General features: G+C 47.2%; 1 protein-coding gene across 1 annotated transcript in view; it reads right to left on the reverse strand.

Moving 5' to 3' along the window:
• Positions 1 to 1,031: 1,031 nt before the first annotated feature.
• LOC140364910 (melanoma receptor tyrosine-protein kinase-like) overlaps positions 1,032 to 27,698 on the reverse strand; it is a gene marked incomplete at its 5' end in the record, with an annotated part of 62,558 nt that continues 35,891 nt past the window's right edge. The window contains 6 exons of the mRNA XM_072451291.1: positions 1,032 to 1,645; positions 1,704 to 1,794; positions 6,933 to 7,067; positions 18,482 to 18,579; positions 20,403 to 20,549; positions 27,220 to 27,295. Coding sequence (XP_072307392.1) covers positions 1,146 to 1,645; positions 1,704 to 1,794; positions 6,933 to 7,067; positions 18,482 to 18,579; positions 20,403 to 20,549; positions 27,220 to 27,295 — 1,047 coding nt within the window. The remainder of the gene's footprint in view (positions 1,646 to 1,703; positions 1,795 to 6,932; positions 7,068 to 18,481; positions 18,580 to 20,402; positions 20,550 to 27,219; positions 27,296 to 27,698) is intronic.

Genomic DNA, 27,698 nt, shown 5'->3' on the forward strand with positions numbered 1-27,698 from the left:
ATCAGGACTAAACCAGGTCTAAACCAGGTCTAAACCAGGACTAAACCAGGTCTAAACCAGGTCTAAACCAGGACTAAACCAGGTCTAAACCAGGTCCAAACCAGGACTAAACCAGGTCTAAACCAGGTCTAAACCAGGACTAAACCAGGTCCAAACCAGGTCTAAACCAGGACTAAACCAGGACTAAACCAGGTCTAAACCAGGACTAAACCAGGACTAAACCAGGTCTAAACCAGGTCTAAACCAGGACTAAACCAGGTCTAAACCAGGTCTAAACCAGGACTAAACCAGGTCTAAACCAGGTCCAAACCAGGACTAAACCAGGTCTAAACCAGGTCTAAACCAGGACTAAACCAGGACTAAACCAGGTCTAAACCAGGTCTAAATCAGGACTAAACCAGGTCTAAACCAGGTCTAAACCAGGACTAAACCAGGTCTAAACCAGGACTAAACCAGGTCTAAACCAGGTCTAAACCAGGACTAAACCAGGTCTAAACCAGGTCTAAACCAGGTCTAAACCAGGACTAAACCAGGTCTAAACCAGGTCTAAACCAGGTCTAAACCAGGTCTAAACCAGGACTAAACCAGGTCTAAACCAGGTCTAAACCAGGTCTAAACCAGGACTAAACCAGGTCTAAACCAGGTCTAAACCAGGACTAAACCAGGTCTAAACCAGGTCTAAACCAGGTCTAAACCAGGTCTAAACCAGGTCCAAACCAGGACTAAACCAGGTCTAAACCAGGTCTAAACCAGGACTAAACCAGGACTAAACCAGGTCTAAACCAGGTCTAAATCAGGACTAAACCAGGTCTAAACCAGGTCTAAACCAGGACTAAACCAGGTCTAAACCAGGTCTAAACCAGGACTAAACCAGGTCTAAACCAGGTCCAAACCAGGACTAAACCAGGTCTAAACCAGGTCTAAACCAGGACTAAACCAGGTCCAAACCAGGTCTAAACCAGGACTAAACCAGGACTAAACCAGGTCTAAATCAGGACTAAACCAGGTCTAAACCAGGTCTAAACCAGGACTAAACCAGGTCTAAACCAGGTCTAAACCGGGTCTAAACCATGTCTAAACCAGGACTAAAGCAGGACTAAACCAGGTCTAAACCATGTCTAAACCAGGACTAAAGCAGGTCTGTGTTAGCGAACTGGAGCCAGCCCCAGGTACTCCAGGTTCTCCGCTGCGGGGAGGAACAGTGCATTGTGGGTAACTGTGGAGGTGCTCCTTAAGTCCGGCTGGTCCTGGCCCACATCAGGGTTCATGTACTCAGGGTTTTCCAGAGTGTCCCTGAAGGCGTTGTGGGGCCGGAGAGCGTTCAGGGACTCTCGGAGGATCTGTGGTGGGTTCAGGGACTCTCGGAGGATCTGTGGTGGGTTCAGGGACTCTCGGAGGATCTGTGGTGGGTTCAGGGACTCTCGGAGCATCTGTGGTGGGTTCAGGGACTCTCGGAGCATCTGTGGTGGGTTCAGGGACTCTCGGAGGGGGATTTCTGGTGCGTTGAGGTACTCCGGAGCTCCGTCTGGTTCTTCTGGAGCACAGGCCAGGCTCAGGCCGCTCCAGCCCAGGCTCAGGTCCTCGTAGTTGGGGTTGAAGACGTTGGAGAGGACGCTGGCCTGGTCCATGCTCTGGTTCATGTATTCTGAGGAGACACAGTCGTGTTGTTGCTGAGGAAACGTAAACATGACAGTATTTCTTACCGTGTCCGGGACGGTCCTGGTCCAGCGCCCTCAGAGTGGGGTCTGTGATGTAACGCAGCGCCCCACTGTTGTCTCGCCTCGGACCCCCGTTCTACAACAAGAAGAATCATGTCTTACACAGTCTCAAAGCCAAACACTGCAGTGGCTCTGGACTCTTGGCTCTTGGCTCTAGACTCTTGGCTCTAGACTCTTGGCTCTAGACTCTTGGTTCTAGACTCTTGGCTCTAGACTCTTGGCTCTAGACTCTTGGCTCTAGACTCTTGGCTCTAGACCAGGCATGTCCAAACTAAGGCCCGGGGGCCAAATGTGGCCCTCAGACCAATTTTTGTCGGCCCTCCGGCTTCCTGTTAAGTTGGTCCAAACAACAAAAAGTAGTCGTTTTTACTGTAAAATTGGAGAGATTGAAGCATTTTGATGTTATACCAACATAATATTAATGTTCCAAGTCTTATTAAAAGGTGTGGAGGCATCAGAACTATGTCAAATGCAAAAAATCAACATTTTCAGGTTGTTTGTGGCCCTCTGCTCCGTATAAGTTTCAAAATGCGGCCCTCGGTGAAAAAAGTTTGGACACCCCTGCTCTAGACTCTTGGCTCTAGATGGCTCTAGACTCTAGGCTCTAGACTCTTGGTTCTGGACTCTTGGCTCAGGGCTCTAGACTCTGGACTCTTGGCTCTGGGCTCTAGACTCTAGACTCTTGGCTCTAGACTCTTGACTCTAGATGGCTCTAGACTCTTGGCTCTAGACTCTTGGCTCTGGACTCTTGGCTCCGGACTCTTGGTTCTGGACTCTTGGCTCAGGGCTCTAGACTCTGGACTCTTGGCTCTGGGCTCTAGACTCTAGACTCTTGGCTCTAGACTCTTGACTCTAGATGGCTCTAGACTCTTGGCTCTAGACTCTTGGCTCTGGACTCTTGGCTCCGGACTCTTGGTTCTGGACTCTTGGCTCCGGACTCTTGGTTCTGGACTCTTGGCTCTGGGCTCTATACTCTTGGCTCTAGACTCTGAACTCTAGACTCTTGGCTCTAGACTCTTGGCTCTTAAATCTAGACTCTTGAATCTAGACTCTTGAATCTAGACTCTTGGCACTAGACTCTAGACTCTTGGCTCTAGACTCCTGGCTCTTAAATCTAGACTCTTGAATCTAGACTCTTGAATCTAGACTCTTGTCTCCAGACTCTAGATTCGTGGCTCTAGACTCTTGGTTCTAGACCCTTGGCTCTAGACCCTTGGCTCTAGACTCTTGGCTCTAGACTCTTGGCTCTTAAATCTAGACTCTTGAATCTAGACTCTAGACTCTTGGCTCTAGACTCTTGGCTCTAGACTCTAGACTCTTGGCTCTAAACTCATGGCTCTAGACTCTTGGCTCTAGGCTCCAGACTCTTGGCTCTTAAATCTAGACTCTTGAATCTAGACTCTAGACTCTTGGCTCTAGACTCTTGGCTCTAGACTCTAGACTCTTGGCTCAAGACTCTTGGTTCTAGGCTCCAGAGTCTTGGCTCTAGACTCTTGGCTCTAGACTCTTGGCTCTAGGCTCCAGACTCAGCTCTAGACTCCTGGCTCTTGGCTCAAGACTCTTGGCTCAAGACTCTTGGCTCTAGACTCTTGGGTCTAGACTCTAGACTCTTGGCTCTAGACTCTTGGCTCTAGGCTCCAGATTCTTGGCTCTAGACTCTTGGCTCTAGACTCTTGGCGCTAGACTCTTGGCTCTAGACTCTAGACTCTTGGCTCTAGACTCTTGGCTCTAGACTCTTGGCTCTAGACTCTAGACTCTCGGCTCAAGACTCTTGGTTCTAGGCTCCAGACTCTTGGCTCTAGACTCTTGGCTCTAGGCTCCAGACTCTTAGCTCTAGACTCTTGGCTCTAGACTCTAGACTCTTGGCTCTAGACTCTTGGCTCTAGACTCTTGGCTCTAGACTCTTGGCTCTAGACTCTTGGCTCTTGGCTCTAGACTCTTGGCTCTAGACTCTTTGCTCTAGACCCTTGGCTCTAGGCTCCAGACTCAGCTCTAGACTCCTGGCTCTTGGCTCAAGACTCTTGGCTCTAGACTCTTGGGTCTAGACTCTAGACTCTTGGCTCTAGGCTCCAGATTCTTGGCTCTAGACTCTTGGCTCTAGACTCTTGGCGCTAGACTCTTGGCTCTAGACTCTAGACTCTTGGCTCTAGACTCTTGGCTCTAGACTCTTGGCTCTAGACTCTTGGCTCTAGACTCTAGACTCTCGGCATAAGACTCTTGGTTCTAGGCTCCAGACTCTTGGCTCTAGACTCTTGGCTCCAGACTCTTGGCTCTAGGCTCCAGACTCTTAGCTCTAGACTCTTGGCTCTAGACTCTAGACTCTTGGCTCTAGACTCTTGGCTCTAGACTCTTGGCTCTAGACTCTAGACTCTTGGCTCAAGACTCTTGGTTCTAGGCTCCAGACTCTTGGCTCTAGACTCTTGGCTCTAGGCTCCAGACTCTTAGCTCTAGACTCTTGGCTCTAGACTCTTTGCTCTAGGCTCCAGACTCTTGGCTCTAGACTCTTGGCTCAAGACTCTTGGCTCAAGACTCTTGGCTCTAGACTCTTGGCTCTAGACTCTTGGCTCTAGACTCTTGGCTCTTAAATCTAGACTCTTGAGTCTAGACTCTTGGCACTAGACTCTAGACTCTTGGCTCTAGACTCTAGACTCTTGGCTTTAGACTCTAGACTCTTGGCTCTAGATTCTTGGCTCTAGATTCTTGGCTCTAGACTCTTGGCTCTAGACTCTTGGCTCTAGACCCTTGACTCTAGACCCTTGACTCCAGACTCTTGGCTCCAGACTCTTGGCTCTGGAATCTAGTATCTTGTCTCTTGTCTCTTGGCTCTAGACTCTAGACTCTTGGCTCTAGACTCTTGGCTCTGGACTCTTGGCTCTGGACTCTTGGTTCTGGACTCTTGGCTCTGGGCTCTTGACTCTTGGCTCTAGACTCTAGATTATTGGCTCTAGACTCTTGGCTCTGGGCTCTTGACTCTAGACTCTTGGCTCTAGACTCTAGATTCTTGGCTCTAGACTCTTGGCTCTGGGCTCTTGACTCTAGACTCTTGGCTCTAGACTCTAGATTCTTGGCTCTAGACTCTTGGCTCTGGGCTCTTGACTCTAGACTCTTGGCTCTAGACTCTAGATTCTTGGCTCTAGACTCTTGGCTCTAGACTCCTGGTGGTTGAATACATTTCGCTAAACGTAGTGGAACCATTTGGGTGAAACGTGACTTTCATTAGCCGTGTTTTCTGAATAAACTTGTAATGCACCTTTCTACCACCAGAGAGCGCGCTCATGCACTTATACCACTCTCCATCTGATTAGCCCCGCCCCCCACACTTCGAGGGGCTGAGGCGCTGGCCCCGCCCACCACACTTCGAGGGGCTGAGGCGCTGGCCCCGCCCCTCACACTCCGCTGAGGCACTGGCCCCGCCCCCCACACTCCGAGGGGCTGAGGCACTGGCCCCGCCCCCCACACTCCGCTGAGGCACTGGCCCCGCCCCCCACACTTCGAGGGGCTGAGGCGCTGGCCCCGCCCACCACACTTCGAGGGGCTGAGGCGCTGGCCCCGCCCACCACACTTCGAGGGGCTGAGGCGCTGGCCCCGCCCCTCACACTCCGCTGAGGCACTGGCCCCGCCCCCCACACTCCGAGGGGCTGAGGCACTGGCCCCGCCCCCCACACTCCGCTGAGGCACTGGCCCCGCCCCCCACACTTCGAGGGGCTGAGGCACTGGCCCCGCCCCCCACACTCCGCTGAGGCACTGGCCCCGCCCCCCACACTCCGCTGAGGCGCTGGCCCCGCCCCCCACACTTCGATGGGCTGAGGCGCTGGCCCCGCCCCCCACACTTCGAGGGGCTGAGGCGCTGGCCCCGCCCCCCACACTCCGCTGAGGCGCTGGCCCCGCCCCCCACACTTCGAGGGGCTGAGGCGCTGGCCCCGCCCCCCACACTCCGCTGAGGCACTGGCCCCGCCCCCAACACTTCGAGGGGCTGAGGCACTGGCCCCGCCCCCCACACTCCGCTGAGGCACTGGCCCCGCCCCCCACACTCCGCTGAGGCACTGGCCCCGCCCCCCACACTCCGAGGGGCTGAGGCACTGGCCCCGCCCCCCACACTCCGCTGAGGCACTGGCCCCGCCCCCCACACTCCGCTGAGGCACTGGCCCCGCCCCCCACACTCCGCTGAGGCACTGGCCCCGCCCCCCACACTCCGAGGGGCTGAGGCGCTGGCCCCGCCCCCCACACTCCGCTGAGGCGCTGGCCCCGCCCCCCACACTCCGCTGAGGCACTGGCCCCGCCCCCAACACTTCGAGGGGCTGAGGCACTGGCCCCGCCCCCCACACTCCGCTGAGGCACTGGCCCCGCCCCCCACACTCCGCTGAGGCACTGGCCCCGCCCCCCACACTCCGAGGGGCTGAGGCACTGGCCCCGCCCCCCACACTCCGAGGGGCTGAGGCACTGGCCCCGCCCCCCACACTCCGAGGGGCTGAGGCACTGGCCCCGCCCCCCACACTCCGAGGGGCTGAGGCACTGGCCCCGCCCCCCACACTCCGCTGAGGCACTGGCCCCGCCCCCCACACTCCGAGGGGCTGAGGCACTGGCCCCGCCCCCCACACTCCGCTGAGGCACTGGCCCCGCCCCCCACACTCCGCTGAGGCACTGGCCCCGCCCCCCACACTGCGAGGGGCTGAGGCACTGGCCCCGCCCCCCACACTCCGCTGAGGCACTGGCCCCGCCCCCCACACTGCGAGGGGCTGAGGCACTGGCCCCGCCCCCAACACTCCGCTGAGGCACTGGCCCCGCCCCCCACACTCCGAGGGGCTGAGGCGCTGGCCCCGCCCCCCACACTCCGCTGAGGCACTGGCCCCGCCCCCCACACTCCGAGGGGCTGAGGCACTGGCCCCGCCCCCCACACTCCGCTGAGGCACTGGCCCCGCCCCCCACACTCCGCTGAGGCACTGGCCCCGCCCCCCACACTGCGAGGGGCTGAGGCACTGGCCCCGCCCCCCACACTCCGCTGAGGCACTGGCCCCGCCCCCCACACTGCGAGGGGCTGAGGCACTGGCCCCGCCCCCAACACTCCGCTGAGGCACTGGCCCCGCCCCCCACACTCCGAGGGGCTGAGGCGCTGGCCCCGCCCCCCACACTCCAAGGGGCAGCGCACTGCAGCTCATTCTGACACGTTACGACATAAACCATCGAATAACGTTGTATAAAACAGTGCGTAGTTACCGTTGCCGCGGCGGCAAAGCTGCGCCCGTGGCTGGGCCCGCGGGAGGGCATCAGGTATTCCTCTGCGTCCAGGTCGTCATCTGTGCTGAGCAAACGACTGAAGAAGCGACTGTCACTGGGGCTCGGCAGCTCCCCCTGCAGGACAACACATCACACCAGAGGGTCACATGGTCCACGGTCTAAACCAGGACTAAACCAGCTCTAAACCAGGACTAAACCAGCTCTAAACCAGGACTAAACCAGCTCTAAACCAGGACTAAACCAGCTCTAAACCAGGACTAAACCAGCTCTAAACCAGGACTAAACCAGCTCTAAACCAGGACTAAACCAGGTCTAAACCAGGACTAAACCAGGTCTAAACCAGGACTAAACCAGCTCTAAACCAGGACTAAACCAGGTCTAAACCAGGACTAAACCAGCTCTAAACCAGCTCTAAACCAGGTCAAAACCAGGTCCAAACCAGGTCTAAACCAGGACTAAACCGGGTCCAAACCAGGTCTAAACCAGGACTAAACCGGGACTAAAAAAGGACAAAACAAGGTCTAAACCAGGAAAAAAAACAGTTCTAAACCAGGACTAAACAAGAACTAAACAAGGTCTAAACCAGGAAAAAAAAACAGGTCTAAACCAGGACTAAACCAGGACTAAACCAGGACTAAACAAGAACTAAACAAGGACTAAACCAGGACTAAACAAGGAATAAACCAGGACTAAACCAGGACTAAACAAGGTCTAAACCAGGAAAAAAAACAGGTCTAAACCAGGACTAAACAAGAACTAAACAAGGACTAAACCAGGACTAAACAAGGAATAAACCAGGACTAAACCAGGACTAAACCAGGTCCAAACCAGGTCTAAACCAGGACTAAACCGGGACTAAAAAAGGACAAAACAAGGTCTAAACCAGGAAAAAAAACAGTTCTAAACCAGGACTAAACAAGAACTAAACAAGGTCTAAACCAGGAAAAAAAACAGGTCTAAACCAGGACTAAACCAGGACTAAACCAGGACTAAACAAGAACTAAACAAGGACTAAACCAGGACTAAACAAGGAATAAACCAGGACTAAACCAGGACTAAACAAGGTCTAAACCAGGAAAAAAACAGGTCTAAACCAGGACTAAACCAGGACTAAACAAGAACTAAACAAGGACTAAACCAGGACTAAACAAGGAATAAACCAGGACTAAACCAGGACTAAACAAGGTCTAAACCAGGTCTAAACCAGGACTAAACCAGGTCTAAACAAGGACTAAACCAGGACTAAACAAGGACTAAACAAGGACTAAACAAGGACTAAACCAGCTCTAAACCAGCACTAGACCAGCACTAAACCAGGACTAAACAAGGACTAAACAAGGACTAAACAAGGACTAAACCAGGACTAAACCAGGACTAAACCAGGACTAAACAAGGACTAAACAAGGACTAAACCAGGACTAAACAAGGACTAAACAAGGACTAAACCAGCTCTAAACCAGGACTAAACCAGCACTAAACCAGGACTAAACCAGCTCTAAACCAGGAATAAACCAGCTCTAAACCAGGTCTAAACCAGGACTAAACCAGGACTAAACAAGGACTAAATAAGGACTAAACCAGGACTAAACAATGACTAAACAAGGACTAAACCAGCTCTAAACCAGGAATAAACCAGGACTAAACCAGGACTAAATAAGGACTAAACAAGGACTAAACCAGGTCTAAACCAGGACTAAACCTGGACTAAACAAGGACTGAACAAGGACTAAACAAGGACTAAACCAGCTCTAAACCAGAAATAAACAAGGACTAAACAAGGATTAAACCAGCTCTAAACCAGGACTAAACCAGGACTAAACCAGGACTAAACAAGGACTAAACAAGGACTAAACCAGCTCTAAACCAGGACTAAACCAGCACTAAACCAGGACTAAACCAGCTCTAAACCAGGAATAAACCAGCTCTAAACCAGGACTAAACTAGGACTAAACAAGGACTAAACAAGGATTAAACTAGGACTGAACAAGGACTAAACAAGGACTAAACCAGCTCTAAACCAGGACTAAACCAGGACTAAACAAGGACTTAACAAGGACTAAACAAGCTCTAAACCAGGACTGAACAAGGACTAAACAAGGACTAAACCAGCTCTAAACCAGGACTAAACCAGGACTAAACCAGGACTAAACCAGGACTAAACAAGGACTAAACAAGGACTAAACCAGCTCTAAACCAGCTCTAAACCAGGACTAAACCAGGACTAAACAAGGACTAAACAATGACTAAACAAGGACTAAACAAGGACTAAACCAGCTCTAAACCAGGACTAAACCAGGTCTAAACCAGAACTAAACCAGCTCTAAACCAGCTCTAAACCAGCTCTAAACCAGCTCTAAACCAGGACTAAACCATATCTAAACCAGCTCTAAACCAGGACTAAACCAGCTCTAAACCAGGACTAAACCAGGACTAAACCAGGTCTAAACCTGGACTAAACCAGGACTAAACAAGGACTAAACAAGGACTAAACAAGCTCAAAACCAGGACTAAACCAGCACTAAACAAGGACTAAACCAGGACTAAAACAAAGACTAAACCAGGTCTAAATCAGGACTAAACCAGCTCTAAACCAGCTCTAAACCAGGTCTAAACCAGGACTAAACCAGGACTAAACCAGGACTAAACAAGGAATAAACCAGGATTAAACCAGGACTAAACCAGGACTAAACCAGGTCTAAACCAGGACTAAACCAGGTCTAAACCAGGACTAAACCAGGACTAAACCAGGTCTAAACCAGGACTAAACAAGAACTAAACAAGGACTAAACCAGCTCTAAACGAGCACTAGACTAGCACTAAACCAGGACTAAACAAGGACTAAACAAGGACTAAACCAGCTCTCGACCAGTACTAAACCAGGTCTAAACCAGGACTAAACCAGGACTAAACAAGGACTAAACAAGGACTAAACCAGGACTAAACAATGACTAAACAAGGACTAAACCAGCTCTAAACCAGGAATAAACCAGGACTAAACCAGGACTAAACAAGGACTAAACAAGGACTAAACCAGGTCTAAACCAGGACTAAACCTGGACTAAACAAGGACTGAACAAGGACTAAACAAGGACAAAACCAGCTCTAAACCAGAAATAAACAAGGACTAAACAAGGACTAAATCAGCTCTAAACCAGGACTAAACCAGGACTAAACAAGGACTAAACAAGGACTAAACCAGCTCTAAACCAGGACTAAACCAGCTCTAAACCAGGACTAAACCAGGTCTAAACCAGCTCTAAACCAGGACTAAACCAGGACTAAACAAGGACTAAATAAGCTCTAAACCAGGACTAAACCATGTCCAAACCAGGACTAAACCAGCTCTAAACCAGGACTAAACCAGCTCTAAACCAGGACTAAACCAGCTCTAAACCAGCTCTAAACCAGCTCTAAACCAGCTCTAAACCAGCTCTAAACCAGGTCCAAACCAGGTCTAAACCAGGACTAAACCAGGACTAAACAAGGACTAAATAAGCTCTAAACCAGGACTAAACCATGTCCAAACCAGGACTAAACCAGCTCTAAACCAGCTCTAAACCAGGACTAAACCAGGTCCAAACCAGGTCTAAACCAGGACTAAACCGGGACTAAAAAAGGACAAAACAAGGTCTAAACCAGGAAAAAAAACAGGTCTAAACCAGGACTAAACAAGAACTAAACAAGGTCTAAACCAGGAAAAAAAACAGGTCTAAACCAGGACTAAACCAGGACTAAACCAGGACTAAACAAGGAATAAACCAGGACTAAACCAGGACTAAACAAGAACTAAACAAGGACTAAACCAGGACTAAACAAGGAATAAACCAGGACTAAACCAGGACTAAACAAGGTCTAAACCAGGTCTAAACCAGGACTAAACCAGGTCTAAACAAGGACTAAACCAGGACTAAACAAGGACTAAACAAGGACTAAACAAGGACTAAACCAGCTCTAAACCAGCTCTAAACCAGCACTAGACCAGCACTAAACCAGGACTAAACAAGGACTAAACAAGGACTAAACTAGCTCTAAACCAGTACAAAACCAGGTCTAAACCAGGACTAAACCAGGACTAAACAAGGACTAAACAAGGACTAAACCAGGACTAAACCAGGACTAAACCAGGACTAAACAAGGACTAAACAAGGACTAAACCAGGACTAAACAAGGACTAAACAAGGACTAAACCAGCTCTAAACCAGGACTAAACCAGCACTAAACCAGGACTAAACCAGCTCTAAACCAGGAATAAACCAGCTCTAAACCAGGTCTAAACCAGGACTAAACCAGGACTAAACAAGGACTAAACAAGGACTAAACCAGGACTAAACAATGACTAAACAAGGACTAAACCAGCTCTAAACCAGGAATAAACCAGGACTAAACCAGGACTAAACAAGGACTAAACCAGGTCTAAACCAGGACTAAACCTGGACTAAACAAGGACTGAACAAGGACTAAACCAGCTCTAAACCAGGACTAAACCAGGACTAAACCAGGACTAAACAAGGACTAAACAAGGACTAAACCAGCTCTAAACCAGGACTAAACCAGCACTAAACCAGGACTAAACCAGCTCTAAACCAGGAATAAACCAGCTCTAAACCAGGACTAAACTAGGACTAAACAAGGACTAAACAAGGACTAAACTAGGACTGAACAAGGACTAAACAAGGACTAAACCAGGACTAAACCAGCACTAAACCAGGACTAAACCAGTTCTAAACCAGGAATAAACCAGCTCTAAACCAGGACTAAACCAGGTCTAAACCAGAACTAAACCAGCTCTAAACCAGGAATAAACCAGCTCTAAACTAGGACTAAACTAGGACTAAACCAGGACTAAACAAGGACTTAACAAGGACTAAACAAGCTCTAAACCAGGACTGAACAAGGACTAAACAAGGACTAAACCAGCTCTAAACCAGGACTAAACCAGGACTAAACAAGGACTAAACAAGGACTAAACTAGCTCTAAACCAGCTCTAAACCAGGACTAAACCAGGACTAAACAAGGACTAAACAATGACTAAACAAGGACTAAACAAGGACTAAACTAGCTCTAAACCAGCTCTAAACCAGGACTAAACCAGGACTAAACAAGGACTAAACAATGACTAAACCAGGACTAAACCAGGACTAAACCAGGTCTAAACCAGAACTAAACCAGCTCTAAAACAGCTCTAAACCAGCTCTAAACCAGCTCTAAACCAGGACTAAACCATATCTAAACCAGCTCTAAACCAGCTCTAAACCAGGACTAAACAAGGACTAAACAAGGACTAAACAAGGACTAAATAAGGACTAAACCAGCTCTAAACCAGTAATAAAACCAGGTCTGAACCAGGACTAAACCAGGACTAAACCAGGACTAAACAAGGACTAAACAAGGACTAAACAAGCTCAAAACCAGGACTAAACCAGCACTAAACCAGCTCTAAACCAGGTCTAAACCAGGACTAAACCAGGACTAAACCAGGACTAAACAAGGAATAAACCAGGATTAAACCAGGACTAAACAAGAACTAAACAAGGTCTAAACCAGGTCTAAACCAGGTCTAAACCAGGACTAAACCAGGACTAAACAAGGAATAAACCAGGATTAAACCAGGACTAAACAAGAACTAAACAAGGACTAAACAAGGACTAAACCAGCTCTAAACGAGCACTAGACTAGCACTAAACCAGGACTAAACAAGGACCAAACAAGGACTAAACCAGCTCTCAACCAGGACTAAACCAGGACTAAACAAGGACTAAACAAGGACTAAACCAGGACTAAACAATGACTAAACAAGGACTAAACCAGCTCTAAACCAGGAATAAACCAGGACTAAACCAGGACTAAACAAGGACTAAACCTGGACTAAACAAGGACTAAACCAGCTCTAAACCAGAAATAAACAAGGACTAAACAAGGACTAAACCAGCTCTAAACCATGACTAAACCAGGACTAAACCAGGACTAAACAAGGAATAAACAAGGACTAAACCAGCTCTAAACCAGGACTAACCAGCACTAAACCAGGACTAAACCAGCTCTAAACCAGGAATAAACCAGCTCTAAACCAGGACTAAAATAGGACTAAACAAGGACTAAACAAGGACTAAACTAGGACTGAACCAGCTCTAAACCAGGACTAAACCAGGACTAAACCAGCTCTAAACCAGCTCTAAACCAGCTCTAAACCAGGACTAAACCAGCTCTAAACCAGGACTAAACCAGCTCTAAACCAGCTCTAAACCAGGTCTAAACCAGGACTAAACCAGCTCTAAACCAGGACTAAACCAGGACTAAACAATGACTAAACAATGACTAAACAAGGACTAAACAAGGACTAAACCAGGTCTAAACTAGGACTAAACCAGCTCTAAACCAGGACTAAACCACCTCTAAACCAGCTCTAAATCAGCTCTAAACAAGCTCTAAACCAGCTCTAAACCAGGACTAAACCAGGTCTAAACCAGGACTAAACAATGACTAAACAAGGACTAAACCAGCTCTAAACCAGGTCTGAACCAGGACTAAACCTGGACTAAACCAGGCCTAAACCAGGACTAAACCAGGACTAAACCAGGACTAAACAAGGACTAAACCAGACTAAACAAGGACTAAACAAGGACTAAACCAGGACTAAACAAGGACTAAACCAGGACTAAACAAGGACTAAACGAGCACTAAACCAGGTCCAAACCAGGACTAAACCAGCTCTAAACCAGGTCTAAACCAGGACTAAACCAGCTCTAAACCAGGACTAAACCAGGACTAAACAAGGACTAAACCAGGTCTAAACCAGCTCTAAACCAGGTCTAAACCAGGACTAAACCAGGTCCAAACCAGGTCTAAACCAGACCTAAACCAGGACTAAAAAAGGACTAAACCAGGACTAAACCAGGACTAAACCAGGACTAAACCAGGACTAAACCAGGACTAAACAAGAACTAAACAAGGTCTAAACCAGGTCTAAACCAGGACTAAACCAGGACTAAACCAGGACTAAATTAGGACTAAACCAGGACTAAACCAGGACTAAAAAAGGAATAAATCAGCTCTAAACCAGGTCTAAACCAGGAAAAAACCTGGACTAAACCAGGACTAAACCAGGACTAAACCAGGACTAAACAAGAACTAAACAAGGACTAAATTAGGACTAAACCAGGACTAAACCAGGACTAAACCAGGACTAAACCAGGACTAAACCAGGACTAAACCAGCATAAACCAGGACTAAACCAGGACTAAACAAGGACTAAACAAGTACTAAACAAGGGCTAAACAATGACTAAACAAGGACTAAACCAGCTCAAAAACCAGGACTAAACCAGGTCTAAACCAGGTCTAAACCAGGACTAAACCAGGACTAAACCAGGACTAAACCAGGACTAAACAAGGACTAAACAAGGACTAAACCAGTTCTAAACCAGGACTAAACAAGGACTATACCAGGACTAAACCAGGACTAAACAATGACTAAACAAGGACTAAACCAGCTCTAAACCAGGACTAAACCAGGTCTAAACCAGGACTAAACCAGGACTAAACAAGGACTAAACCGGCTCTAAACCAGGACTAAACCAGGTCTAAACCAAGCCTAAACCAGGACTAAACAAGGACTAAACCGGCTCTAAACCAGGACTAAACCAGGTCTAAACCAGGACTAAACAAGAACTAAACCAGTTCTAGACCAGGTCCAAACCAAGACTAAACCAGGACTAAACAAGGACTAAACAAGTACTAAACCAGCTCTAAACCAGGACTAAACCAGGACTAAACAAGGACTTAACCAGCTCTAAACCAGGACTAAACCAGGACTAAACCAGGTCTAAACCAAGATTAAACCAGCTCTAAACCAGGTCTAAACCAGGACTAAACCAAGACTAAACCAGGTCTAAACCAGGACTAAACCAAGACTAAACCAGGACTAAACCAGAACTAAACCAGGTCTAAACCAGGACTAAACCAGGTCTAAACCAGGACTAAACCAAGACTAAACCAGGACTAAACCAGGACTAAACAAGGACTAAACAAGAACTAAACCAGGACTAAACCAGAACTAAACCAGGTCTAAACCAGGTCTAAACCAGGTCTAAACCAGGACTAAACCAGGACTAAACCAGGACTAAACAAGGACTAAACAAGGACTAAACCAGCTCTAAACCAGAACTAAACCAGCACTAAACAAGGTCCAAACCAGGACTAAACCAGCTCTAAACCAGGTCTAAACGAGGACTAAACAAGGACTAAACCAGGTCTAAACCAGGACTAAACCAGGACTAAACAAGGACTAAACCAGTTCTAAACCAGGACTAAACAAGGACTATACCAGCTCTAAACCAGGACTAAACCAGCACTAAACCAGGACTAAACCAGGACTAAACCAGGACTAAACAAAGACTAAACAAGGACTAAACCAGCTCTAAACCAGGACTAAACCAGCTCTAAACCAGGACTAAACCAGGACTAAACAAGGACTAAACAAGGACTAAACCAGCTCCAAACCAGGACTAAACAAGGACTATACCAGCTCTAAACCAGGTCTAAACCAGGTCTAAACCAGGACTAAACCAGGACTAAACCAGGACTAAACAAGGACTATACCAGCTCTAAACCAGGACTAAACCAGGTCCAAACCAGGACTAAACCAGGACTAAACCAGGACTAAACCAGTTCTAAACCAGGTCTAAACCAGGACTAAACCAGGACTAAACCAGGACTAAACAAGGACTATACCAGCTCTAAACCAGGACTAAACCAGGTCCAAACCAGGACTAAACCAGGACTAAACCAGTTCTAAACCAGGTCTAAACCAGGTTTAAACCAGGACTAAACCAGGACTAAACAAGGACTAAACCAGCTCTAAACCAGGACTAAACCAGGTCCAAACCAGGACTAAACCAGCTCTAAACAAGCTCTAAACCAGCTCTAAACCAGGACTAAACCAGCTCTAAACCAGGTCTAAACCAGGACTAAACCAGGACTAAACAAGGACTAAACAATGACTAAACAAGGACTAAACCAGGTCTAAACCAGGACTAAACCAGCTCTAAACCAGCTCTGAACTAGCTCTAAACCAGGTCTAAACCAGGACTAAACCAGGTCTGAACCAGGACTAAACCAGAAATAAACCAGGTCTAAACCAGGACTAAACCAGCTCTAAACCAGCTCTGAACTAGCTCTAAACCAGGTCTAAACCAGGACTAAACCAGGTCTGAACCAGGACTAAACCAGGTCTAAACCAGGTCTAAACCAGGACTAAACCAGGACTAAACCAGGACTAAACAAGGACTAAACCAGGCCTAAACCAGCTCTAAACCAGGACTAAACCAGCACTAAACAAGGTTTAAACCAGGACTAAACCAGCTCTAAACCAGGTCTAAACGAGGACTAAACCAGGACTAAACCAGGACTAAACCAGGACTAAACCAGGACTAAACCAGGTCTAAACCAGGTCTGAACCAGGACTAAACCAGGACTCAACAAGGACTAAACCAGCTCTAAACCAGGACTAAACCAGGACTAAACCAGGACTATACAAGGACTAAACAAGGACTAAACAAGGACTAAACCAGCTCTAAACAAGGACTAAACAAGGACTAAACCAGGACTAAACCAGGACTAAACCAGCTCTAAACCAGGATTAAACCAGGACTAAACAAGGACTAAACAAGGACTAAACCAGGACTAAACAAGGACTAAACAAGGACTATACCAGGACTAAACCAGGACTAAACCAGGACTAAACAAGGACTAAACCAGGTCTAAACCAGGACTAAACCAGGACTAAACCAGGACTAAACCAGGACTAAACAAGGACTAAACAAGGACTAAACCAGGTCTAAACCAGGTCTAAACCAGGACTAAATCAGCTTTAAACCAGGACTAAACCAGGTCTAAACCAGGACTAAACCAGGACTAAACCAGGACTAAACAAGGACTAAACCAGGACTAAACCAGCTCTAAACCAGGACTAAACCAGGACTAAACCAGGACTAAACCAGGACTAAACAAGGACTAAACCAGGACTAAACAAGGACTAAACAAGGACTATACCAGGACTAAACCAGGACTAAACAAGGACTAAACAAGGACTAAACCAGCTCTAAACCAGGACTAAACCAGGACTAAACAAGGTCTAAACCAGGACTAAACAAGGACTAAAAAGGCTCTAAACCAGGACAAACCGGGTCTAAACCAGGACTAAACCAGGACTAAACAAGGACTAAACCAGTTCTAAACCAGGTCTAAACCAGGACTAAACCAGGACTAAACAAGGACTATACCAGCTCTAAACCAGGACTAAACCAGGACTAAACCAGGACTAAACAAGGACTAAACCAGGTCCAAACCAGGACTAAACCAGCTCTAAACAAGCTCTAAACCAGCTCTAAACCAGGACTAAACCAGCTCTAAACCAGGTCTAAACCAGGACTAAACCAGGCCTAAACCAGGACTAAACAAGGACTAAACAATGACTAAACAAGGACTAAACCAGGTCTAAACCAGGACTAAACCAGGTCTAAACCAGGTAAAAACCAGCTCTAAACCAGGACTAAACCAGGTCTAAACCAGGACTAAACCAGGTCCAAACCAGGACTAAACCAGAAATAAACCAGGACTAAACAAGGACTAAACAAGAACTAAACAAGGTCTAAACCAGGTCTAAACCAGGTCTAAACCAGGACTAAACCAGGACTAAACCAGAACTAAACAAGGACTAAACAAGGACTAAACCAGCTCTAAACCAGGACTAAACCAGCACTAAACAAGGTTTAAACCAGGACTAAACCAGCTCTAAACCAGGTCTAAACGAGGACTAAACAAGGACTAAACGAGGTCTAAACCAGGACTAAACCAGGACTAAACCAGGACTAAACAAGGACGAAACAAGAACTAAACAAGGTCTAAACCAGGTCTAAACCAGGTCCAAACCAGGTCTAAACAAGGACTAAACCAGCTCTAAACCAGGACTAAACAAGGACTAAACCAGCTCTAAACCAGGACTAAACCAGGACTAAACAAGGACTAAACCAGCTCTAAACCAGGACTAAACCAGGACTAAACCAGCTCTAAACCAGGATTAAACCAGGACTAAACAAGGACTAAACCAGGACTAAACAAGGACTAAACAAGGACTATACCAGGACTAAACCAGGACTAAACCAGGACTAAACAAGGACTAAACAAGGACTAAACCAGGTCTAAACCAGGACTAAACCAGGACTAAACCAGGACTAAACAATGACTAAACAAGGTCTAAACCAGGTCTAAACCAGGACTAAATCAGCTTTAAACCAGGACTAAACCAGGTCTAAACCAGGACTAAACAATGACTAAACCAGGACTGAACCAGCTCTAAACCAGGACTAAACCAGGACTAAACCAGGACTAAACAAGGACTAAACCAGGACTAAACCAGCTCTAAACCAGGACTAAACAAGGACTAAAGAAGGACTAAACCAGGTCTAAACCAGGACTAAACAAGGACTAAAGAAGGACTAAACCAGGTCTAAACCAGGGCTAGGTCTCACCTGTATGACGAGGTATCTGTGAGGATCTCGGGCCATCTCTGAGAAGTCTCGGACCAGTTCCCTGAAACGAGGCCGACTGGACGAATCGATCATCCAACCTGGAAACACAAGAAATGGTTTAGTCCTGGTTTAGTCCTGGTTTAGTCCTGGTTTAGTCCTGGTTTAGTCCTGGTTTAGTCCTGGTCCAGACCTGGTTTAGTCCTGGTTTAGTCCTGGATTAGTCCTGGTTTAGTCCTGGTTTAGTCCTGTTCCAGACCTGGTTTAGTCCTGGTTTAGTCCTGGTCCAGACCTGGTTTAGTCCTGGTTTAGTCCTGGTTTAGTCCTGGTTTAGTCCTGGTTTAGTCCTGGTCCAGACCTGGTTTAGTCCTGGTTTAGTCCTGGATTAGTCCTGGTTTAGTCCTGGTTTAGTCCTGTTCCACACCTGGTTTAGTCCTGGTTTAGTCCTGGTCCAGACCTGGTTTAGTCCTGGTTTATTCCTGGTTTAGTCCTGGTTTAGTCCTGGTTTAGTCCTGGTTTAGTCCTGGTCCAGACCTGGTTTAGTCCTGGTTTAGTCCTGGTTTAGTCCTGGTTTAGTCCTGGTTCAGTCCTGTTTTAGTCCTGGCCCAGACCTGGTTTAGTCCTGGTTTATTCCTGGTTTAGTCCTGGTTTAGTCCTGGTTTAGTCCTGGTTTAGTCCTGGATTAGTCCTGGTTTAGTCCTGGTTTAGTCCTGGTCCAGACCTGGTTTAGTCCTGATTTAGTCCTGGTTTAGTCCTGGTCCAGACCTGGTTTAGTCCCGGTTTATTCCTGGATTAGTCCTGGTTTAGTCCTGGTTTAGTCCTGGTTTAGTCCTGGTTTAGTCCTGGTTCAGTCCTGGTTTAGTCCTGGTCCAGACCTGGTTTATTCCTGGTTTAGTCCTGGTTTAGTCCTGGTTTAGTCCTGGTTTAGTCCTGGTTTAGTCCTGGTCCAGACCTGGTTTAGTCCTGGTTTAGTCCTGGTTTAGTCCTGGTTTATTCCTGGTCCAGACATGGTTTATTCCTGGTTTAGTCCTGGTTTAGTCCTGGTCCAGACCTGGTTTAGTCCTGGTTTAGTCCTGGTCCAGACCTGGTTTAGTCCTGGTTTAGTCCTGGTTTAGTCCTGGTGTAGTCCTGGTTTAGTCCTGATTTAGTCCTGGTTTAGTCCTGGTCCAGACCTGGTTTAGTCCTGGATTAGTCCTGGTTTAGTCCTGGTTTAGTCCTGTTCCAGACCTGGTTTAGTCCTGGGTTAGTCCTGGTTTAGTCCTGGTCCAGACCTGGTTTAGTCCTGGATTAGTCCTGGTTTAGTCCTGGTTTAGTCCTGGTTTAGTCCTGGTCCAGATCTGGTTTAGTCCTGGTTTAGTCCTGGTTTAGTCCTGGTTTAGTCCTGGTTCAGTCCTGGTTTAGTCCTGGTTTAGTCCTGGTTTATTCCTGGTTTAGTCCTGGTTTAGTCCTGGTTTAGTCCTGGTTTAGTCCTGGTCCAGACCTGGTTTAGTCCTGGTTTATTCCTGGTTTAGTCCTGGTCCAGACCTGGTTTAGTCCTGGTTTATTCCTGGTCCAGACCTGGTTTAGTCCTGGTTTAGTCCTGGTTTAGTCCTGGTTTAGTCCTGGTCCAGACCTGGTTTAGTCCTGGTTTATTCCTGGTCCAGACATGGTTTAGTCCTGGTTTAGTCCTGGTTTAGTCCTGGTCCAGACCTGGTTTAGTCCTGGTTTAGTCCTGGATTAGTCCTGGTTTAGTCCTGGTTTAGTCCTGGTCCAGACCTGGTTTAGTCCTGGTTTATTCCTGGTTTAGTCCTGGTCCAGACCTGGTTTAGTCCTGGTTTAGTCCTGGTCCAGACATGGTTTAGTCCTGGTTTAGTCCTGGTTTATTCCTGGTCCAGACATGGTTTAGTCCTGGTTTAGTCCTGGTTTAGTCCTGGTCCAGACTCACATTTGACCATGATCATGTAAACGTCGATGGTGCAGATCGGAGGTTGGGGAAGTCTCTCTCCTCGTTCTAACACGGAGCAGATCTGAGACGCTGGAATTCCATCGTACGGTTTGGACCCAAAAGTCATGAGCTCCCAGACTGTGACTCCTGAAACACCAGAGAAACAAACACCAGAGAAACATCAACTGTGACTCCTGAAACACCAGAGAAACATCATCTGTGACTCCTGAAACACCAGAGAAACATCAACTGTGACTCCTGAAACACCAGAGAAACATCATCTGTGACTCCTGAAACACCAGAGAAACATCAACTGTGACTCCTGAAACACCAGAGAAACATCATCTGTGACTCCTGAAACACCAGAGAAACATCAACTGTGACTCCTGAAACACCAGAGAAACATCAACTGTGACTCCTGAAACACCAGAGAAACATCAACTGTGACTCCTGAAACACCAGAGAAACATCAACTGTGACTTCTGAAACACCAGAGAAACATCATCTGTGACTCCTGAAACACCAGAGAAACATCAACTGTGACTCCTGAAACACCAGAGAAACATCAACTGTGACTTCTGAAACACCAGAGAAACATCATCTGTGACTCCTGAAACACCAGAGAAACATCAACTGTGACTCCTGAAACACCAGAGAAACATCAACTGTGACTCCTGAAACACCAGAGAAACATCAACTGTGACTCCTGAAACACCAGAGAAACATCATCTGTGACTCCTGAAACACCAGAGAAACATCAACTGTGACTCCTGAAACACCAGAGGAACATCAACTGTGACTCCTGAAACACCAGAGGAACATCATCTGTGACTCCTGAAACACCAGAGAAACAAACACCAGAGAAACATCAACTGTGACTCCTGAAACACCAGAGGAACATCATCTGTGACTCCTGAAACACCAGAGAAACATCAACTGTGACTCCTGAAACACCAGAGGAACATCATCTGTGACTCCTGAAACACCAGAGAAACATCAACTGTGACTCCTGAAACACCAGAGAAACATCAACTGTGACTCCTGAAACACCAGAGAAACATCAACTGTGACTCCTGAAACACCAGAGAAACATCAACTGTGACTCCTGAAACACCAGAGAAACATCAACTGTGACTCCTGAAACACCAGAGAAACATCATCTGTGACTCCTGAAACACCAGAGAAACATCAACTGTGACTCCTGAAACACCAGAGGAACATCAACTGTGACTCCTGAAACACCAGAGGAACATCATCTGTGACTCCTGAAACACCAGAGAAACAAACACCAGAGAAACATCAACTGTGACTCCTGAAACACCAGAGGAACATCATCTGTGACTCCTGAAACACCAGAGAAACATCAACTGTGACTCCTGAAACACCAGAGGAACATCATCTGTGACTCCTGAAACACCAGAGAAACATCAACTGTGACTCCTGAAACACCAGAGAAACATCAACTGTGACTCCTGAAACACCAGAGAAACATCAACTGTGACTCCTGAAACACCAGAGAAACATCAACTGTGACTCCTGAAACACCAGAGAAACATCAACTGTGACTCCTGAAACACCAGAGGAACATCAACTGTGACTCCTGAAACACCAGAGAAACATCAACTGTGACTCCTGAAACACCAGAGAAACATCATCTGTGACTCCTGAAACACCAGAGAAACATCATCTGTGACTCCTGAAACACCAGAGAAACATCATCTGTGACTCCTGAAACACCAGAGGAACATCATCTGTGACTCCTGAAACACCAGAGGAACATCATCTGTGACTCCTGAAACACCAGAGAAACATCAACTGTGACTCCTGAAACACCAGAGGAACATCATCTGTGACTCCTGAAACACCAGAGAAACATCAACTGTGACTCCTGAAACACCAGAGGAACATCAACTGTGACTCCTGAAAAACCAGAGAAACATCATCTGTGACTCCTGAAACACCAGAGAAACATCAACTGTGACTCCTGAAACACCAGAGAAACATCATCTGTGACTCCTGAAACACCAGAGGAACATCATCTGTGACTCCTGAAACACCAGAGAAACATCATCTGTGACTCCTGAAACACCAGAGAAACATCATCTGTGACTCCTGAAACACCAGAGAAACATCATCTGTGACTCCTGAAACACCAGAGAAACATCAACTGTGACTCCTGAAACACCAGAGAAACATCAACTGTGACTCCTGAAACACCAGAGAAACATCATCTGTGACTCCTGAAACACCAGAGAAACATCAACTGTGACTCCTGAAACACCAGAGGAACATCAACTGTGACTCCTGAAACACCAGAGAAACATCATCTGTGACTCCTGAAACACCAGAGAAACATCAACTGTGACTCCTGAAACACCAGAGAAACATCAACTGTGACTCCTGAAACACCAGAGGAACATCATCTGTGACTCCTGAAACACCAGAGAAACATCATCTGTGACTCCTGAAACACCAGAGAAACATCATCTGTGACTCCTGAAACACCAGAGGAACATCAACTGTGACTCCTGAAACACCAGAGGAACATCAACTGTGACTCCTGAAACACCAGAGAAACATCATCTGTGACTCCTGAAACACCAGAGAAACATCAACTGTGACTCCTGAAACACCAGAGAAACATCAACTGTGTCTCCTGAAACACCAGAGAAACATCAACTGTGTCTCCTGAAACACCAGAGAAACATCAACTGTGACTCCTGAAACACCAGAGAAACATCAACTGTGACTCCTGAAACACCAGAGGAACATCAACTGTGACTCCTGAAACACCAGAGAAACATCAACTGTGACTCCTGAAACACCAGAGAAACATCAACTGTGACTCCTGAAACACCAGAGAAACATCATCTGTGACTCCTGAAACACCAGAGAAACATCAACTGTGACTCCTGAAACACCAGAGAAACATCAACTGTGACTCCTGAAACACCAGAGGAACATCAACTGTGACTCCTGAAACACCAGAGAAACATCATCTGTGACTCCTGAAACACCAGAGAAACATCAACTGTGACTCCTGAAACACCAGAGAAACATCATCTGTGACTCCTGAAACACCAGAGAAACATCAACTGTGACTCCTGAAACACCAGAGAAACATCAACTGTGACTCCTGAAACACCAGAGAAACATCATCTGTGACTCCTGAAACACCAGAGAAACATCAACTGTGACTCCTGAAACACCAGAGAAACATCATCTGTGACTCCTGAAACACCAGAGAAACATCAACTGTGACTCCTGAAACACCAGAGAAACATCATCTGTGACTCCTGAAACACCAGAGAAACATCATCTGTGACTCCTGAAACACCAGAGAAACATCATCTGTGACTCCTGAAACACCAGAGAAACATCAACTGTGACTCCTGAAACACCATAGAAACATCAACTGTGACTCCTGAAACACCAGAGAAACATCATCTGTGACTCCTGAAACACCAGAGAAACATCAACTGTGACTCCTGAAACACCAGAGAAACATCAACTGTGACTCCTGAAACACCAGAGGAACATCAACTGTGACTCCTGAAACACCAGAGAAACATCATCTGTGACTCCTGAAACACCAGAGAAACATCAACTGTGACTCCTGAAACACCAGAGAAACATCATCTGTGACTCCTGAAACACCAGAGAAACATCAACTGTGACTCCTGAAACACCAGAGAAACATCATCTGTGACTCCTGAAACACCAGAGAAACATCAACTGTGACTCCTGAAACACCAGAGAAACATCATCTGTGACTCCTGAAACACCAGAGAAACATCAACTGTGACTCCTGAAACACCAGAGAAACATCAACTGTGACTCCTGAAACACCAGAGAAACATCAACTGTGACTCCTGAAACACCAGAGGAACATCAACTGTGACTCCTGAAACACCAGAGGAACATCATCTGTGACTCCTGAAACACCAGAGAAACAAACACCAGAGAAACATCAACTGTGACTCCTGAAACACCAGAGGAACATCATCTGTGACTCCTGAAACACCAGAGAAACATCAACTGTGACTCCTGAAACACCAGAGAAACATCATCTGTGACTCCTGAAACACCAGAGAAACATCAACTGTGACTCCTGAAACACCAGAGAAACATCAACTGTGACTCCTGAAACACCAGAGAAACATCAACTGTGACTCCTGAAACACCAGAGGAACATCATCTGTGACTCCTGAAACACCAGAGAAACATCAACTGTGACTCCTGAAACACCAGAGGAACATCATCTGTGACTCCTGAAACACCAGAGGAACATCATCTGTGACTCCTGAAACACCAGAGGAACATCAACTGTGACTCCTGAAACACCAGAGAAACATCAACTGTGACTCCTGAAACACCAGAGAAACATCAACTGTGACTCCTGAAACACCAGAGAAACATCAACTGTGACTCCTGAAACACCAGAGAAACATCAACTGTGACTCCTGAAACACCAGAGAAACATCATCTGTGACTCCTGAAACACCAGAGAAACATCAACTGTGACTCCTGAAACACCAGAGAAACATCAACTGTGACTCCTGAAACACCAGAGGAACATCAACTGTGACTCCTGAAACACCAGAGAAACATCATCTGTGACTCCTGAAACACCAGAGAAACATCAACTGTGACTCCTGAAACACCAGAGAAACATCATCTGTGACTCCTGAAACACCAGAGAAACATCAACTGTGACTCCTGAAACACCAGAGAAACATCATCTGTGACTCCTGAAACACCAGAGAAACATCAACTGTGACTCCTGAAACACCAGAGAAACATCATCTGTGACTCCTGAAACACCAGAGAAACATCAACTGTGACTCCTGAAACACCATAGAAACATCAACTGTGACTCCTGAAACACCAGAGAAACATCAACTGTGACTCCTGAAACACCAGAGGAACATCAACTGTGACTCCTGAAACACCAGAGGAACATCATCTGTGACTCCTGAAACACCAGAGAAACAAACACCAGAGAAACATCAACTGTGACTCCTGAAACACCAGAGGAACATCATCTGTGACTCCTGAAACACCAGAGAAACATCAACTGTGACTCCTGAAACACCAGAGGAACATCATCTGTGACTCCTGAAACACCAGAGAAACATCAACTGTGACTCCTGAAACACCAGAGAAACATCAACTGTGACTCCTGAAACACCAGAGAAACATCATCTGTGACTCCTGAAACACCAGAGAAACAAACACCAGAGAAACATCAACTGTGACTCCTGAAACACCAGAGAAACATCATCTGTGACTCCTGAAACACCAGAGAAACATCAACTGTGACTCCTGAAACACCAGAGAAACATCATCTGTGACTCCTGAAACACCAGAGAAACATCAACTGTGACTCCTGAAACACCAGAGAAACATCATCTGTGACTCCTGAAACACCAGAGAAACATCAACTGTGACTCCTGAAACACCAGAGAAACATCATCTGTGACTCCTGAAACACCAGAGAAACATCAACTGTGACTCCTGAAACACCAGAGAAACATCAACTGTGACTCCTGAAACACCAGAGAAACATCAACTGTGACTCCTGAAACACCAGAGAAACATCATCTGTGACTCCTGAAACACCAGAGAAACATCAACTGTGACTCCTGAAACACCAGAGGAACATCAACTGTGACTCCTGAAACACCAGAGGAACATCATCTGTGACTCCTGAAACACCAGAGAAACAAACACCAGAGAAACATCAACTGTGACTCCTGAAACACCAGAGGAACATCAACTGTGACTCCTGAAACACCAGAGGAACATCATCTGTGACTCCTGAAACACCAGAGAAACATCAACTGTGACTCCTGAAACACCAGAGAAACATCAACTGTGACTCCTGAAACACCAGAGAAACATCATCTGTGACTCCTGAAACACCAGAGAAACAAACACCAGAGAAACATCAACTGTGACTCCTGAAACACCAGAGAAACATCATCTGTGACTCCTGAAACACCAGAGAAACATCAACTGTGACTCCTGAAACACCAGAGAAACATCATCTGTGACTCCTGAAACACCAGAGAAACATCAACTGTGACTCCTGAAACACCAGAGAAACATCATCTGTGACTCCTGAAACACCAGAGAAACATCAACTGTGACTCCTGAAACACCAGAGAAACATCATCTGTGACTCCTGAAACACCAGAGAAACATCAACTGTGACTCCTGAAACACCAGAGAAACATCAACTGTGACTCCTGAAACACCAGAGAAACATCAACTGTGACTCCTGAAACACCAGAGAAACATCAACTGTGACTCCTGAAACACCAGAGGAACATCATCTGTGACTCCTGAAACACCAGAGAAACATCAACTGTGACTCCTGAAACACCAGAGAAACATCAACTGTGACTCCTGAAACACGAGCTTCCAGACACTCCAGGACACTCCAGACACTCCGGGACACTCCAGGACACTCCACAACACTCCACAACACTCCAGGACACTCCGGGACACTCCGGGACACTCCGGGACACTCCGGGACACTCCACAACACTCCACAACACTCCAGGACACTCCGGGACACTCCAAGACACTCCAGGACACTCCAAGACACTCCAAGACACTCCGGGACACTCCAGGACACTCCAGGACACTCCAGGACATTCCACAACACTTCAAGACACTCCAGGACACTCCAGGACACTCCGGGACACTCCACAACACTCCGGGACACTCTACAACACTCCGGGACACTCCAGGACACTCCAGGACACTCCGGGACACTCCGGGACACTGGTCAGACCTCGGCGTTACTGACCGTAGCTCCACACGTCGCTCTGGTGCGTGTACGTCCACTGTAAGATGGACTCCAGAGCCATCCACTTGATTGGCACCTGCGAGACACGAGGGACAAACGTCTTTAACCAGAAGAAACAGATTTGAGTCAAAACGAGACACGAAAGGAAAAAGAGCTAAAAGTGAATTCAACATTTTCAGATTTTAAAACCCAAACATTAATTTAACCGACACAAAGACAATAAAGGATCTATGACACTTTAAATGTCCATAACTCATGACTCATGCTTAACGTGTCGCCCGCTCACGCCCGCTCACACCTGAACACGCCTGAACACGCCCGCTGAACACGCCCGCTCACGCCCGCTCACGCCTGAACACGCCTGAACACGCCTGAACCTGCCCGCTGAACACGCCCGCTCACGCCCGCTCACACCTGAACACGCCTGAACACGCCTGAACCTGCCCGCTGAACACGCCCGCTCACGCCCGCTCACACCT

Source organism: Eucyclogobius newberryi, unplaced genomic scaffold, assembly GCF_026437365.1.
Source record: "Eucyclogobius newberryi isolate DKJ021-1_F unplaced genomic scaffold, fEucNew1.0.hap1 SCAF_18, whole genome shotgun sequence".
NCBI lineage: Eukaryota > Metazoa > Chordata > Actinopteri > Gobiiformes > Gobiidae > Eucyclogobius > Eucyclogobius newberryi.